Source organism: Pteronotus mesoamericanus, unplaced genomic scaffold (genome assembly GCF_021234165.1).
Source record: "Pteronotus mesoamericanus isolate MK-2021 breed Mesoamerican mustached bat unplaced genomic scaffold, CSHL_Meso_final contig_227, whole genome shotgun sequence".
NCBI classification, from domain to species: domain Eukaryota; kingdom Metazoa; phylum Chordata; class Mammalia; order Chiroptera; family Mormoopidae; genus Pteronotus; species Pteronotus mesoamericanus.
The window spans coordinates 643,746-662,128 of NW_026555094.1; the positions used below are offsets into that span (position 1 = coordinate 643,746).

The following is an 18,383-nucleotide window of genomic DNA, read 5'->3' on the forward strand; positions in this document are numbered from 1 at the left end:
ATGGCCACTGTCCTTATCCTCTTCCTTTATTACTCTCAGAAAACACTCAAGAAAGAGAAGAGAATAGAAGGGCAGAGAGGACACCAGATAAAGCAGCACTGAAATCCAGCACATAAACTGGTAGTCCTGGTCAACAAGGAACTTTCAGGAGCAGGAAATTTTTCAGGGTCGGGGAGGAGTGTCAGGCATTATGGTGGACAATAGCCAGGTGAGGGTGCCCACATACCTTAAGAGCCTGGATATGGTCAGGGAGTGAATCAATGAACAGATCCCCAATGGGCTCCCAAGTGGCTCGGACTCCCTCAGCCTGAGTCAGACTACTGCTCAATTCCTCCATTGTCCCTTGGATCTCCAACAGCTGTTCCAGTGTACGCTCAATGTGGCGGTGCTGGTCCACACAGCGGGCTGTTAGCTTCTCCCATAGTTCACTGGCCACTGTTGCTTGCTTCCACACAAAACGGCTAACATTCTGAATCCGCTGTCTGGGAGAGGTATCTGCGAGGGCAGGCAGGAAGTCAGGTGTGGCCAACCAGGTAGGGGCAGCCCATGGAAAGAAAGAGACAAAGACAGCACTTTGTAAAATGTGCATGTGCGTGTATTTGTGCATATACTCATACAAATATATATTCTCCAATGGTTGAGCTCCTTTTGCACATTTAGGTGTTTCAAAATTAATCTTTTTATCTTAAGATAGATCATTATAGATTCACATGCAGTGGCAAGAAATAATGCAGAGATCTCATGGACCCTGTACCCAGTTTCCCCAAATTGTAACATCTTGAAAAACTATAGTACATTATCACAACCAGGATATTGACATTGATGCAATCCACTAATTTTGTTTAGAGTTTCCCAGTTTTACTCATACCTATTTGTGTGTATTCATGTATTTAGATCTAACTGATTTTATCATGTGTAGGTCTATGGATCCACTACTGTAGTCAACAGATCATGTTGTTGTTCTCTGTCTATTATATCATTAGGATTTCCTCATATGTTTTTTTTTTAAAATGGGCAAGGTAAGTAGTGAGTAAAATATTTTAAGAAGCACAATGAGGCAAAAAATCCAGAGTCCTATTCACATCACCCTGGAATGTGGTTCTGCATTAGTGTCTGCTGCCTCTTTCCATCCAAAGAAGGGATGCATTTCCTGAAGGCTCAAACCAGGAGAGGTTAGTATAATTTGTCCAGATTTTCCACCTAGGTTCCTAAACTATTATAGGTTTCCTCTCTCTTCCTGAGACCTCCTGTCAGAATTAGATTCAGAGCCCTAAAACTTTAGGCTAATTGGAACTATCCTCTATCTTAAGCTTTTCCTATCTGAAGTCCATTGGGCAGGAAATCGAGTACTAGACTCCTACTGAGGGGCTCAAAGTAAATGAGAGGGTCAACAGCATTGACAAAGGGCTCAACTAATGAAGGGTCCTTCCATGCTATTCGTAGCCAATTTCAGAGAGTTGACTCTTCTGGAAAAGAGGGCTGCTGGGCAACCATTCAGACCTAATCACCATGGATCCCAGATGTGTAATATGAACTTAGACCTAGAGTGGCCCATTCTATTGAGGGAAGGGGCCAGAAGTCACTAGCGTCAGTATCAAAAAGTCTATAATCAATTTTCTTCTCAAATGTCATTACCAAACTTTTCAGACATACTACTACTTTGATTCACCGAGTCAATTCAATCAATGTATTTGAGTCTATTATTTTTTCTTTTTCATGACTCATTAGAAGGCCATATGTGATACTCCAGATCTGCATACAGTTTTGGGTCACATGCTGGTGTACCCTGCTCCAGGCTCTGTTCTCTTTGCTTCTTCTTGCAGTATGAATCTATCTCCTCTCCAATGTTGGGCTCGTAGGAGAAAATTATCCTCCTAGATAACAGCTGAGAAAATGAGTTTAAAGAAGGCAGGAAGGTGGTTAGTGGTTTATAGTTCAAGAAGAGGAAGAGAGGAAGACCACCTACCTTTGCTCTCCAAACAAGGTTCCTCTAATTCCTCAAATGGGTGCTGGGACAAGAAGGCCTGAGCTGACTCCAGCACAGAGTAGATGTAGGGGCCCCGGGACTTGATATCTTCCATAAAGACCTGTGAAGTTTAGCAACACAGTCAACAGGGAAAGAAAGTCTTTCAACCCTGCAATTTACAACCTTTCTTCTCCTCAGTATAACTTGATCTTTTGGCATTATCGTGTACCTTTGGGCTACCCCGACAAAAAAGAGGTGCAATCCTCCCTATAGCAGAAGAAAGAATAACTCTTGACACTGGACAATCTTTGTAGTACGAAATGGGTCTCTCTATGCCACAAGGTAGAGAAAAACATGAGGATTTGCGACTGGAAATCTTGGTTCTCCAGAACACTCAAAAAGTCCACTATAAGGGGTTTAGAGAAATCAAAACCAGAATGGGCAAGATTACATTAAGATTTTAATTAATTTTTTGTTGAAATAGACATAGAGAAAAGTACAAAAATCAAAAGTGTACAGCTTAATGGATTTCCTTTAAGTGATTCCATCTCTGTAAGCAGTACTGAGGTCAAAAAATAGAACTCCATTAGCATCCTGGAAGGCTCTCTCTTGGCCTCTTCTGGTCACTACCTCATCCTCCCCATCCCCCCACCCTCCATCAGGTAACCACTATTTTTGTCTTGTAATACCACTGATTACTTTTTCCATTTTTGAACTTTATATATATGGAATCATGTAGTATATCCTCTTTTTTATGTTTTTTTCAGTTATCATATTTGTCTTTAAAATTCATCCATGCTGTTGCACACAATTATAGTTTATTTATTTTCTTGCTGTATTTTATTCCATTCTGTATGAACTTGTAATTGAGATATAATAGACATATAATATTGTATAAGTTTAAGGTATACACATATTCATTTAATACATTTATATTGCAATATGTTGTCATTGCAATGTTAGCTAACATCTTTGTCATGTCATGTAATTATCATTTCTCCCAGTGCATTTTGCATTTATTTTTAAGAAATCTCTGTTTTCATTTGTCAATTATAGAGGTAATATATGTCACAGAAATCTTAGAAGTTTCATAAAAGTATAAAAAATTAAACAGAACTCTAATTTCATCATCTAGAGTTGTTAACCATTGTGAACATTTTGATATAGTTCCTTCTTATGTTTTCATCTGTATGTATACATGTCTAAACATCTATATAATTGATATATAGTTGAGAGCCACCCCTATATGGTTTTGTATCCTGTGTTTTTTCATTTAATGTTATATTATGTTAATTTTCCGTAGCTCCATTACAAAAGCAGAGCAGGATTTTAAGGGAAGCCAATAACTGATGAGAGAAATAGAGGAAAGATTTGACTTTGTCTGTGAAGTGCTATCCATAGGTCTTTAGGACTGCATGCAGTTTCCTGTTACTTTAAGTGTCTAAGCAGAGACTGGTATCCTTCTGTCAGGGTATTGCAGAAGAGATCCCTTCCTGACTGAGAGTCACACACCATGGTCTCCACAATTCTTCTTTTTTTTTACAGTTTAATACTTTCCTCAGTTTTTATTGCCATTTTTTATTGTTGACACTATTACACATGTACCTCATTTCCCCCTCTTTGCTCACCTCTATCCAGTGCCTTCCACCCCCCACTGGCCTTCACCGCGCTGTTGTCTGTGTTCATGCATATATGTTCTTTGGTAATCTCTTTACCTTTCATACAGTCATCCCTCCCCCTCCCCTCTGAGATCTCTCAGTCTGTTCTGAGATCCATGCCTCTGTGTCTGTTTTGTTTGTTAGTTTATCTTGTTTATTAGATTCCATATATAAGTGAGATCATATGGTATTTATCGTTCTGTGACTGATGGTCTTCATAATTCTAACCTACCGCATGTGTCTCCTTCTCCTGTTGCACCAGGGCCACATCCCCTTGTAGGGGCAGCTGAGCTGACAATTCCTCATCCTTTTGGCTGAGCCAGTCAATAATCTCCTGTAGAGGGATCTGAAGCTTTCCACTGTGGTCTGAGAAGGCCTCTAGGCGAGCTCTGCACACAATGGGTAAGACCAGTGATTTTCAGTTTTTTTAAGTGGCAAAACATTTTTCCCAAATAAATACTTATGGAGAACATTACTATATAAAACATATTAAAGAGGAATTACCCTGGTTGAAGTAGGAGGATGTCCAGAGCCTTCCCTCTTACCCATCCACAGAGGTACCTCCACATGGAGCTCAGTGCTAAAACCAGTGGGTAGGACCATGGGTGGAGAGGTATTCCAAACTTAAGTGGTTTAACATGTTGCTTTGTGGTCATCAGTTAATTAAGTCACATGCCCAGCATCAGGCTGGGAAGGGCAGAAAACTGAGCAAGGGTGTTAGAGGTAAGAACTCTCTTCTTGCCCTCTTGCCTCAGAGGAACTCAAGTCATGCCAAACTGGTCATCCACAGAGGCTTCTCATAGCCTTCCCTCTGAGCAGTAGAAGATGCAGTAAGTGGGATGGGCAAGTAAGGTCATTGAATGTGGATGCTGACATGTGCAAGGATGCATACAAATATAACAGTTCCAAGGACCCCAAAGAAAAATAGTAACAGAGGCTAGAGGTAGTAACATATGGCATATGAAAAATGTATACTGTATGATCATGTCTGCCTGCCTCCCCCCACAAGGAACCATGACCTGAGTGAGATCCATATAGCAGGAAGCTGGAAGCCAGCCTAGACTGTGTTTAGCCAATGAGCCCATTCACCTTAGCTGACAAGATTAATGATTCATGGCCTCTCCACCACCAGGACTAATCCTTTTATCTAAATTTTTGCTTTTACTAAATCTCAGAGCAACTTTACTAGGTAGGCGCTACTATTGCTTAGAGAGGTTAAGTAATTTACCCAAGGTCACATAGTTAAGTCACTGATAGAGTTATGATTTGAATTTAGGTTTACCTGATTCCAGAGCCTGTATTTTTTCAACTTCTCCACACTGCCTCATCCCCACCAGAGCCCACTAGAAGCTATGGGTTTGGGGTTTGATGTCAGGGAGTGGAGAAGAAAAGAATGGGACGGAGGACACACACACTGGTAGGGAAAAGAGAAATACACATAGAAATTACTTTCTAGCTCTTACTGATTTGCTTTAGTGTGTGGAGCACTAAGTGGGTTAATAACCAATGGATGGGAATAGAAGGATGAAAGGATGAGAGAGAGAGAGCAGATGAGATCTACCGAGCTGGAGAACAGGTATGAGAAGAGGAGGAAAGAGTAATCATATCCTTCATTTATATACCACTGGTTTTAAATTTAGTAAGCATTTTCAGATCTTACTTGAATCCTCATCACAGCACTGTGAGGTAGTAAGGACAGGTATTATTCTTATACCTTTTTTTTTGCAAACAAATGGAAGCTCAAATTCAGATAACTCAAACCAGTTATCCAAGGTGACAGAGCTTCTTAAACCTGAGGCTCAAATCCAAGTCTCCTGGCTTCTGACCCAGGGCTCTTTCCCCAATGCCAGAGAAAGAAAGGGAGGAAAAGGGGACAGTGAGGCTGGTAAGAAGGTGACACACATGCTGAGAGGAGAATAACAAGCTGTAGCAGCAAAAGGAACCCAACACTGTTCAAGCCAGATCCCTAGAGCCCTTATTTGCAGGGGACAGGACTTACCGGAGGTTGTGAGACTTCTTCTTGATTTCATTCCAACACAGATTCATGGCTGATGGTTCCAGGGGTCCAACGACACTAACAGATCCGTGGAACAGCTGTGGGCTTAGGCAGAAAATCCCAGCACCATCCTGAGGAGGTGCAGGGGAGGTGGCAGCAGCTCTAACCTGGACAAAAACATAGACATCCTGTGATCCTTGGAATGTGCCACACCCTGGTCTACAGGAAGACAAGGGTGAGACAGGTGTAAACAAGGGAAGGGAAGAGAAGAGTTGTCCCAGATGCATTCGTGGTTGAGATAAAAGACAACTTGATGGCTTTGTTCATTGTAAGGTCAACTCATAGGTTGGTCACATATGACTCCTGACTACTATCAGTATTATTCTTATTATTGTAAATTCTTCCAGGACTACTGCCTGGAGGTGATCCTGGAAGTCCTTGCATCAAGTAAGAGCTGCTCAGAATTGCCCAAATACTGGCAACCACAACATTCAAGGTGAGCTGTAGGCTCCTATTTCAGGGTCCCATAGTTTATCCAACCTCTGGAAAAGAAAACTCAGGAGCTACCCCTCTCCCTTTTCTCCACCCACATTTCCCACCATGGTCAGGAAGCCTGGAAATTCTCCTAAAGAGAACTGTCTATCTTCCATGGATTGAGAAAGGGCTAAAGCAGCATTTTGGATCCTGATCTCCAAATGACTCTGACCAGAGTGGACAGCTAAAAGGACCAGCCATGGAACCTGCTGAAATCTTGCTTTGGGCACTCAAGCTCAGAACTCATCACTTGTTTGCCTTGTGGGGTAATGTGGGGTTTTGGGCAAATGGTGCTGTGCCAAATAGCCCTACGAAGTTAGCTGCCTCCAGCACAATACCAGGACTGCCCAACCAGGGGGCAGTTGGGGATGGAGGGAGGGGCAATGTGGAGGAGGAAATCTCAGCAGAGGCTCTCCACCCCAGCCTGTGGAAACCCACTGCCTGTCTGTCCACCTGCTTGCCTTCTGTGGAAAGAACACAGTCTGGCTGGTAGTTGAGACTGTCTAGTTTTCCTTTCCCCCCAAGACTTCCTCCTGACACAAAACTTCCTCCTCACACGACTCTCCAGGCAACTTAGAAAACCAATCATTCCATTAAAACCATAGCTTGCAACCACAAACTAAAAGGGAAATGAGGGAGCAGCCAGGTTCTGGGGCAAAACTCTCAACTCAGTCACTCTGCATACCAATGAAGCTGACACTACCTGTGCTGCCTGGGGACTCCATGGCGGGATTCAGCAGCTCCATTATTATCCCTCAGCACGAATCCAGACCCAGTGCCTGGTGAGCCATAGGAAGAATCCTGACTGGCTTTGAGCAGGCTCTCTCAGGGAGGGCAGACAGAGCTGAGCCAGGCCGGGAGGTGGGAGCTGTCACCCTGTTTGTTTACTGACCCCCCAGGAATCTGGAGGGGGTGGCTATGTCAGGGCTGAGCTGGTGAATCAGAGCTTTGTCCCTGGGGAATTCCAGCTTGCCCCCAACTGGTCCCACCATACTGGGGCCAGGAGGTCCCTCCCAGACTGGCAAGGCAGGCAGGAGTGGGACTCGGCATTCCACAGTGCTGAGGAGGGGCATACAGAGGGTAGCTTCTGCTGATTTATTTTCCCTTGCTATGGAAGACACAAAGGACTGACTCGGCTTCCAGGCCCACCCCTCCTCTGAGATGGAGGGAAGGATCAGACCACTTTGGTGACAAATCTCTCTGATAAGCAATTTTCCAAAGGCATGGCAGGAGGATGGGTTTAGAAATAAGTCTCATCCTTGACTGATAAAGTGTCCTCAGGCAGTGAGGGATGTGTGTGGCCCATCTGAGGATAGAGCCATGGGACTGCAGGATCAGACTGTTAGGCAGCAGATTCATCCAAGCTTCCTGTGAAAACACATGGGTGCTCTGCCCTGCCTTTGGGAGGCAGAGAAGGGGAGAGGGAAAGTCATATCCTTCCCAGACCCCTCACCACACTCTAAAACCAGGGGGAAATGGATGGTCTACAGACATCCCCTTGGGCCTCTGCAGGGGAAGGAGAGGAAAAAATGGAACTCAGCAGCTCTATGCAGGGATTCAGTTCCAGGGAAACTCCTGTGCCCTGCCTGTGCTTCCCTGGGCCACTGGTATGATGGGCAGTGTCCCTTCTAGAAGCAGCCAAGCAGACTTGGCTGGGGAAAGGATAAAATTCCTGAGTTGGGCCCCCACCCCTCAGTACTAAGGGAAACACTTAATGTTTACCAAAAAGGGTTCTGTTTCCATCCTCATTTATCTCCCACAGAATCTTCTGGGCTTTCCACAGTTCCACATTGTTTCCATGCTGAGGCCCACCTACAGGAATAGTTGGAACAGCTGCTTGACCCTTTCTGGGAGTCTGGATTGGAGCCATCAGGGGTGGATGGGGGATGGTAAGGGGTGGCAGGCCAAGAAACGAGGAGTGGCTCTAACTCCAGGTCACAGCTTTTCCTATGCTGGAATCATTGAATTCAAGCCATTCCTGCAGATCCTCCTGGACTGGGAACACCCCAGAGTTAGAAATAGCCCCTTGTGACCCAGCCATAGCCAACTTCTCCTGGTTATGTAGGAAGTGCCTACAATGAGCTCACTCTACCCATGTTAGCCTTTCATTCCCTCTAGCCTTCTTCTTAGTTTCCTAACTCCCCACTCAGCTCTCTTACTATGTTTTTTCATGCTGTTGTTCCCTCCTAATTCCCTTTTACACTCACAAGTCCATATAACAGAGCCAGGCAAACAATAAGCAAATAATGAACAGTAATTGTTTTCTTTATCAATGGCCTTCTACTTCTGGCCTTCTACATCTGGCCAAGATGTTTCCTTCTCATTATCACTCCCCACAGGACTCTCTCCTTATCTCTTGAAACTTTAAGACAAAGTCAGAGCCATAGGGAAGAAAGGAAGAGAAGTAACTGGACAGTGGCAGAGGAGAAGAGTTGGTCTTGCCATTCTCAATTACAAAATGAAGCCCTTGGGTCCTTATACCTATGAAGGGGGCAGACAATGAGCAGGGATACCTTTTTGAAAGGGCCCATGTTTCTCAATCCCTTGACCCTATGAAAGTCCCACTCTGAGGAAGAGGTAGGTGCACCAAGGGACTCTGAGTTGACACTGACTTTGAGAACATGTTAAAAACTGCACTTTTCTCTGGCTAGATATGGGGAAAATAGCTCAGGAGAAACCTGGATCTTATGCCTCTCTGGACCTTGACTTTCCCTCATTATTCTCCTCCAAAATGGGCTCCTCGCCACTCACATTCTCCATCTCTGCCACCTTTCTCCTTCCCTTCCTCCTCCCTGTGTATTTATTTGCTGTCAGCCCACCTGAGAAAACTGGGAGACAGTAATCTTTCAACCCCCATGGTCTCTGGACCCAAAGTACTGTAGGGAAGCCAAAATATGCTTGTTTCTCCCTTGTCCACTCAAATTTCCCATGGGCCTCTTTGGCTGTCCTCTCAGGATTATTGTTCCTCACACATTGTCTGCCTACCTATCAATATACACACGCAGGTACACACAGTACCACAACTACAGTCATAGGGGAGGAGAGAAAGAGGAGAGGCAGGTATGAAGCTTAGGGGATTCCTAGTGGAGCTGAGCCAGGAGCTTCAAGTAAGACTGGGACTTGAGAGAAGCATATTCAGGTGCAGAATATGAGGTATGCCACAAAGGAGCCAAGGCAAAATAAGGTCCTGCCTTGTCCTAGGCCATGCCCTGTAAGAATATACTTTTCTGGAACCCCTCTTGGGAGGTTAACATGGAACCAGTCCCCTCAGTCACTGTGGGCCCTTTGGCTTGCCCAGTCCAATACACTTCCTTGCCTCATGTCCCCCATAAAAGGCCTCATGAGTGACAAGGGATGGGCCAGAAGGAGGTTCTGTGCCATACAAGGGATTTCATGTATATAGAGAGTGCCCCTGAGCCTTAGGAAGCATGGATACCCACAAGAACACACATAGATCTTGTGTTCACATTTTCTCCATAGGTCTTCCTTTTGCTATTGGCCTCTTACCTGAAGCTGGGGGCAGGCGTTTCGGAGGCTGCTGCTATGATGGAACTGATCAGCTGCCCGCCACTCATGACATCGTGGAAAGGTATAAGGGCATCCCTGCATGACCATAGGTCGCATCACAACCAAGTCTCATGAGGGATTAGGATGGGCAGTGCACCAACCATTGAGCATAAGCACCTGGAAGAGTATCATGGGAAGATTTAGAGTCAAGACTTAGAAAAGGCCTATGAATCTAGCACTTACCCAGAGGTGCCTCTATCAGTTAGTAAGTAAGTATTCAAAGCTTACTGACCTACCCAGTAGTTTTTCCCAGGTAAACATATACCATAAAAGACTATCTCATTATTAATCAAGGAAGTATTTATTGTATATCTACTATGTTTTGTGCTAGAAATGCAAAGATGATTTGCTCTCTGAGATCTCACAGCCTAGTGATGGTCAAATAAGCTGATAATTATTATAAACTTATTATGTAGCAAATGCTATAAAGTTTGACCAGAAGGTAAGGGAAGCACAGAGTGGAGAACAATGGACTCTACCAAAGAACATGCAAAGATTTCAGAGAGCTTGCATTTGAGGTGAGTGTTTTCTTTAAAAATATATTTTTATGGAACTTATTAAGGTTACATTTGTTAATAAAATTATATAGGTTTCAAGTACACAATTCTATAATATATCATCTGTATATTGTATTGTGTCCAAAGTCAAGTCTCCTTCCATCACCGTTTATCCCCAACTTACCCTCTTCTACCTCCCCCCACCTCCCTTTTCCTCTGATAATCACCATACTGTTGTCTGTACCTATGAGTTTTTTTTCTCTTTGTCCCTTCACCTTTTTCACCCAGCCTCCCAACCTCCCTCACCTCTGACAGCTGTCAGTCTGTTCTTTGCTTCTGTGAGTCTGTTTCTATTTTGTTAGTTTATTCTTTTCATGAAATACCATGTATGAGTGAAATCAGATAGCATTTGTCTTTCTCTGACTGGCTTATTTTACTTAACATAATACCCTCTAGGTCCATCCATGAGATGAGTCTTGAAGGACAAGTAGATGTTTGCCTTTGCAGAGAAAGGGATAACAGCATTCCCAGCAGAGGGATCCACCTGTGCAAAGGTGGATGCCACAAAAAACCCTTAACATGTTCAGAGAACAATAAGTTCAGTATGGCTAGAGTTTAGGAGGCACAGAAATGAAAAAGACATGGTGCCTGCCCCTAAAGAGATCACATACAGAGAGAAAAGACATGGGTAAAATCAGGCCATAAAGTTTTACCTGTATTAATAATAGAAGTATTGATGGGATGGAATGAAGGGATAGATGAGGTGAGTTCCACTTGGTCAAATCAGGAACAGTATCTCTAGAGGAAAGATACTTGAGGTGGGTCATAAAATAGAAAGTAGATTGTCACTGGAGAAGATAAAACAAAAAAGAACACTCCAAACAGCATGAAAGTAAAATATATGATATGATCAGAGTACAAGGTAGTGCATTGTGGAGAGTAGCAGATGAGTTTGGAAAATGAGGTTGTGGCCAGATTGGGTCGTGTCTTGAGTGACAAACAGAGGATTCTAGGCCTTCTCTTGTAAACAACAGAGAGACACTAAAGACTTTAAGCAAGGTAATGACATGACCAGATTTGCATTTTAGAAAGAGCCCTCTGCATGCCTTCTGAAGTGATTCTCCCAGGGAAAAAACCCATTGAGAAGCTGTTATAATAGGCAGGCAGTTGTGTTGAAGATGGAGCAGATAGCATGGCTTTGAGATACTCTGAAGATGTAAAATACATTGGACTCTGTGATCAATTGGATGTAAATTGAAGAGCGAAGGAAGTGAAGGAGTCAAGTTTCTAATTTGTGAGCTGGGTGGATAATGTCACAATAGTAAGAGAGAGAAGGCAGGAGGAGAAGGAGCAAGTTTGGTGTGGTGGAGGGAGGGAGCAGTGTTCCATAATAAGCTATGCTTGAGACAGTCAGTTTTAGATGTTAGATCTAAGCTTAGAAAGGGAAGATATGACTAAAAAAGTTAGATGTTTAAACCAATTGACAGCTTAGTGAATGTACACCAATGTGATGAGAAAGGGTTGCAAAGACAGTGCTTGCAAATGATAAAAGTGACATTTTGTAGTGCTGAGCAAAGACATGAAAACTCTGATCCAAAGGGCAGGAAGTGAGCATCTTTAATTCTTAATGCTGATAATTAAATAACAACTATTTTTAGTCTTTGTTTCAGTGGTAACCTTCCTTAGGTATAAGGAAGGATCCCTTCTCTTTTCTAAGATTTTATTTATTTATTTTATGGAGAGGGGAAGGGAGGGAGGAAAGGAAGAGAAATATCAATGTGAGAGAGATACTTCGGTTGCCTCCTGCACACCCCAAACTGGGGACCTGGTCTACAACCCAAGCATGTGCCCTGATTGAGAATCAAACTGGCATCCTTTTGGTTCAGGGGCTGGCACTCAATCCACTTAGTCACACCAGCCAGGGTGGGAGGATGCCTTCTTGAGATTTTATTTATATATATATTTTATTTATATATATATAAATAAAATTTATTGAGATTTATATTTATATATATATATAAAGATATATATTTTATATATATAATATATATATCTTTATATATATATAATCACTTCACCCACTCATACCTACAATAATAGCTATACTTTTAGTACATACAGAGTGAGCAAAACACTTACCCATGTAAAAATTGGTAGACTCTTTCAATGAAGTACTGGTCCCTTCACCTCAAGGACCCATGGTTCAAACATTGGGAACTATCACAGATCATGAAGGTGCAAAAATTTATAAACACTTTCTAGTAGTCAAATTCCCTGGAGATTACACAGCTACACAGCTCCTCATCTCCAAAGAGGTTCCCCAAAGAATGGGTGAAAAGGTGGCTCCTGCCATGACTGGTGTGGCTCAGGGGGTGGGCACGTCTTCCTATAAACTGAAGGGTTGCCAGTTCAATTCTGGACAGGACACATGGGTGGGTTTTAGGCCAGGTTCCCAGTTGTGGGCATGCAAGAGGCAACTGATTGATGTGTCTCTTGCACACTGATGTTTCTCTCTCTCTTTGCCCTCCCTTCCCGTCTCCTTAAAAAATAAATAAAATCTTAAAAAAAGAAAGAAAAGGTGGCTCCCTATGAATGTATTATAAGAATGAAGCTACACTGCAGTCCTCCCAACCCCATTTATTAAAGATCCTGTCCTTTCCCATTGTATTGACTATATTTTTGGCTCTTTTATTGTAAATAAATTGACCATATATGTGTGAAAAAAAAGAATGAAGCTACAAAAGGCTTACTTTCAGACCTCTTTTTATATTAACATTTTTATTTTTGCCAGTTGCATAAGTAATAAATATTCTTTATAGAAAAATTGGAAAACACATAAAAAGTCATAAGGGTGCAAATGAAACTATAATACTTTACTAAGATATAACTGTTACTAGCAGGTATGAAAACTTACATACTTTTTCTATGAAAAATGTGTACGTACACTTTAAAAATAAAATTGTCATCATGATATATACTCATGTATACATATAATTTTGTATCAAGCTTTTTTCATATACCACTTATATCACATAAATTCTAGAATTTCACTAACTATTCCTCTAAAACATGATTTTCTAATGGTAGCAAAGGTGATAGAGTGCTATGGTTGAGGCCTTGGGCTTTGGTATCAGGCAGACCTAGAGTCAAATTCATACTAGTCAACCCATTAGCAGTGTGGCCTGGGACAATTTAACCTGTCTGAACTTCAGTGTCTTCATCTGCAAAATGGGAATGACAGCAATACTTCCCTCATAGAATTGTTCTAGTGATTAAAATTAGTCATGTATCTAAATAACTTAGCATAGTGTCTGGAAATAGTATACTGCTTAATAAATGTTAGCTGTAATCATTGTTGTATACTATTCCATTGAATGGGTACATCATAACAATTAGACATAGGTCACACTGCAATGAACAGCCATGTGCATATTTGTAATTCTTTACTTGATACAATTTCCTAGAAGGGAGAATTCCTGGATTGAAGGGTATGAACTGATTTCAGGCTGTGATGCATACTTCTAAATTGCTCTAGAAAAAAAAAGTTAGATCACTTTATACTACCACCAGCAATGTGTAAGAGTGCCAGTTCTCCAGTACACTTGCCAACAGTGAAATAATCTTATTTTTAAAATTTCTTTGCCAAATTTGTAAGTGAAGATGGCATCTTGAGGACTACTTTTTATTTCCTTATTTATTACAGATGCTTAAATTTTTCCCTACAATTTTAGTGGCCAGGTGTATTTCTTATATCATGAACTCTCTGTTTTCCTCTTCTGAGATTCACCTCTCTACAGATTAACTTCCTGACCCCGATGTCAAGTTGATCGTTCATGAACAAAAATAACACAAACCCAGGAGGTAGAGAACTTGGATCTTCAAATCCCCGCGTAGGCAGAAATATGTTCCTTCTGATCTTAGCATGACTATCCTCAGCTGTTTTCAGAGTTTTCCACTAACTATGACCTCAAGTCATTTCACTTCTCTAGATCTTGGTTTGCTAATCCATAAAATGTTAATGTTTAAGAGTTGTTACACATCAAAACCTTAGCATTCCTTTTATTTGTATAGCATGCTTTAGTATCCTGCTGTATTCTCTTTCTTGATCCTCAGTGCAACCTGGTAAGGGTGGCCCAACTGGAATTATGATCCCATCTGACAGATGAAGATGTTCAGACACAAGTGAACCTGGGAGTCCTGACTCCTGGCCAATGTTAATGCTCTTTGTTCTACACAAAGATCCTTCTTTCTGCCTCTCCATTTATCTCCATCCCGTCCTAAATTGCCATCTGTACCTACTGATTCTCTTCCTATTCCTTCTCCAGTTTGCAGAGGCTGTGAGGAATTAGAAATGAATCCAACTTGGTCCCCAACTGGTCAAGTGTAGAGAATTAGACATATTTAAAAAATATATAATTTAAGGGAGAAAACGATTTGCACCTTAAGTGGGACACAGAAATCATGTGACAAGAGGTCACAGAGGAGGAAGTGTTCACCTTAAGTTGAAGGGACCTAGGATGTGTTTATGGAAGAAATAATTTTGATCTAAGGTGAAAAAGAAGATGTGAATGCATGGAATAGTATGGAGGATGCTTTCGGAGTGGAACAAACTCTTCTGTGCTCTACTCTGGGGGTCTTGATGGATATCAAGCTGTGGCTTTTTGCCACTAAGAATACTATTTTCCTGTTTCTCAGAGCTACACTCAGGAAGCCCTTACAGGAAGAAGGAGATATTGTTTTTCTTGGGCAGAGATAAAAGCTTTAAAACACATGAGACTATGGAGAAAGGGGAACACTGTTGGTGGAAATGTAGACTGGTACGGTCACTATGGAAAACTGTATGGAATTTCCTCAAAAAATCAAAAATGGAACTGCCTTTTGACCCAGCCATTCCACTGCTGGAATTATACCCTAAGAATCCTGAAACACCAATTCAAAAGAACCTGTGCACCGCAATATTCATAGCAGCACAATTTACAATAGCCAAGTGCTGGAAGCAACCTACGTGCCCATCATTAAATGAGAGGATCAGACACCTGTGGTACATTTCCACAATGGAATACTACACAGAATAAAGAAAGAAAGAGCTACTACATGGATGGAACTGGAGAGTATTATGCTAAATGAAACAAGCCAAGCAGTGAAAGGCAAATACCATATGATCTCACCTATAAGTGGAAACTAATCAACAAAACAAAGAAGCAAGCAAAATAGAACCAGAGACATGGAAATAAAGAACAAAATGACAGTGACCAGAGGGAAGGGAGGCGGGATAACAGGGAAAAGAAGGGGAAGGGTCAAGTCAAGGAACATGTATAAAGGACTTACGAAGAAAGACAATGTGGGGGAGTATTGAACGTGGGAGGTGGGGGATAGGTAGGGCAGGGGAGAGTAATGGGGGAACATGGGGACAACTGTAATTGAACAACAATAAAAAATTTTAAAAATACATGAGAAATACCAGAATTTCAGCATGACAGGAAGATTGTTGGCTCATAGAGGACAATAACTGTGTCTGATATTTATTTCTATCTCACATACTTTTAGCACATTGCCAGGCACAGAGCAGGCACTCAATGAATGTTTCCTGAGTTGATTTACTGAATTGAACCCCAGTTAGGTAAGTGTATAGGACTTTAACTTTGTAAGTACAAATCCCATGGTCATGAAGAGAAGAGTGCTGGATATACATATTTCTTTGCATTTCTATGAAATGATGCATGCAGAATGTTAGCATTTAAAGCAAGGCTTGAAATGGCCAAAAAAAAAAAAAAGAAAAACAAAACAACAAAACTGCAAACAACCTCAACGTCTGTTACTAGAGGGCTAGTTAAGTAAATATATATCCATACAATGGAATTCCATACATCTATTAAAAATAGAATTAAGAACTCTATGTGCCAATATGAAATAATCTCTTATTTTTAAATAAAAAGAAAACAAGAAAAATAAGATGGTTAGTTTATATTTGTGTAAAAAAGGAAATTATATAGAAAATAAAATATCTGTAGAAGTATTCCAAAATAACCTGTTAATATTGATTGTCTTTGGAAAAGGGAACCGAGTGGCTACTAGAAAGATGTAGGAGAATTGTTTCCATTCCTTTGGGATTTTTCCCTGTTTTCCCTCTTTTTAAAGCTGAGAAGTATAATATAGTTACAAAAAGTACATAATACATATGTGTAAAATATATTAAATTATTATAAAGCAAATCCCCATATAATCACTGCTTGGGTTGAGAATTAGAATAACTATCCAGACCCACAAAAGCCCTGTGTCACCAATAAGAGACTTAATTTTTATGGACCATCCTTTTGTACCTTCTGAGTATGAAACCACGTGAATATATTAGCTTTTTAACAGATACTTTCTCCCTCCTTTCCCTCTCCTCACCATAATGACATGGACATCTTTGACTGTTTTATGGAAAGGCTGGCTTTTCCATTAAACTTACTGTATATCATGTTTCATATATATTAATTAATCAATCTATATATATATATATATATATATATATATATATATATATATATATCAAGTCATTTAAGCCTATGAAGCAGTTACTATTGTTATCTTCATTGTGCAGATAAGAGCACAGAGGCAAAAAGTAAACTTTTTAAAGTGATATTGTGAATATAAGCTGAGAAGCTGGGATTCTTATCTAGGTAGATGTGTTCCAGAATAGGTTCTTCACTGTTACATTATTCCGCCTCTGTAAATTATATAACCCAGTCTTTGAGGTATTGTAGTCACTGACCCCTAGCAAAATAGAGAAGATTTTTGGCTATGGGCCACCAAGTGGGAGCCCAATAGTTAACTCAGTTATGCCACTACCCAGACAAAGACACAAGCAATTGAAAATGGACAGGCTGCAGTTAGTTTTGGGTCTGGGGTATCACTCGGCTGGCAAACCCTACAAAGCATTTAAATGACTTTCTTAGGATATCTGAGAAGTGCAATTCTGGTCAATGTCACTAGTCTCACCTCAGAGCTTCCCTCACGCCTTAGAGCTCAGTAAATATATATTTTTTTATGAATGAATAAGGTTTCTCCACGTATAAACCGGAGAAGTCTAATAATCTATCTAACAGAATTACTTGCAGAAGTGAACAAGTATGTACACTGCAGTATTGTTTGCAATAGCAAAACAATGCAATAAACTCAAATGTCTTTCCACAGGAGACTAGTTAAGTGGATTATGTCAGAGAGATGGCACAGCATGACAGTAAAGGGTGCAGGCTCTGAGCCAGGATGCTCAGGTTTGCATACTGGCTCTGCCACTTATCAGCACAGGTTTGGACAAGCTCCCTGAACCTTACTGTGCTTTGGTTTCTGCATCTGTAAAACAGGGATAACAAAAAGACCTACCTCGTAGCTTTGTTGCAAGAAGCTAATTTATAGTTTTTAACATTCAGTAAGTATTCAAATTTTATTTATCATTGCAGCTACTCACACAATGGAATATTATGCAACTGTTAAAAAGAGGTAGATCTTTCCCAGTGTGGCTCATTTGGTTGAAGCGTTGTCCCATACACTGAAATATTGCCAGTTTGATTCCCAGTGAGGGCACATACCTAGGTTGCAGGTTCGGACCCTGGTCAGGGAACATACGGGAGGCAACTGATCAATGTTTCTCTCTCTCTTCATCCCTCCCTCCCCCCTCCTCTTTCCCTCTCTCTAAAAAACAATGAACATGTCCTCAAATGAGAATTTTTTAAAAAAAGAGGTAGATCTCTATGCACTCATTTGAACAGATATCAGAGATATATATATCTTAGGTAAAAGAAAACAAGTATCAGAATAATATGTCCAATAGAACTCCAATTTTGTAAAAAACAAAACAAAACAAAAAACAACTTTTGAAAAAGTCTACGTGTCTTGCCGTGGCTGGTGTGGCTCAGAGGACTGATGCTGATGTGCGATCCAAAGGTCACTGGTTTGATTCCCAGTCAGGGCACATGCCTGGATTGCGGACCAGGTCCCCAGTGGGGAGCTCCCAAGAGGCAACCACACATTGCTGTTTCTCTCCATCTCTTTCTCCCTCCATTCCCCTCTCTCTAAAAATAAATATTTTAAAACGTCTATGTGTGTTGTGGCAGTGAAAGAAAGCCTGTAAGGACACATAAAACTGTTTAGCAACATTATTTCTAGAGAGTTGACTTTAT

General features: G+C 41.2%; 1 protein-coding gene across 1 annotated transcript in view; it reads right to left on the reverse strand.

The window, feature by feature from the left end:
* DRP2 (dystrophin related protein 2) overlaps positions 1–9,785 on the reverse strand; it is a 34,389-nt gene extending 24,604 nt beyond the window's left edge. Inside the window, exons 1-5 of the mRNA XM_054572283.1 lie at positions 9,662–9,785; positions 5,624–5,787; positions 3,857–4,013; positions 1,967–2,087; positions 227–495 (exon numbers count right to left, since the gene is read on the reverse strand). Coding sequence (XP_054428258.1) covers positions 227–495; positions 1,967–2,087; positions 3,857–4,013; positions 5,624–5,787; positions 9,662–9,778 — 828 coding nt within the window. The 5' untranslated portion in view covers positions 9,779–9,785. The remainder of the gene's footprint in view (positions 1–226; positions 496–1,966; positions 2,088–3,856; positions 4,014–5,623; positions 5,788–9,661) is intronic.
* Between the last annotated feature and the right edge of the window lie 8,598 nt (positions 9,786–18,383).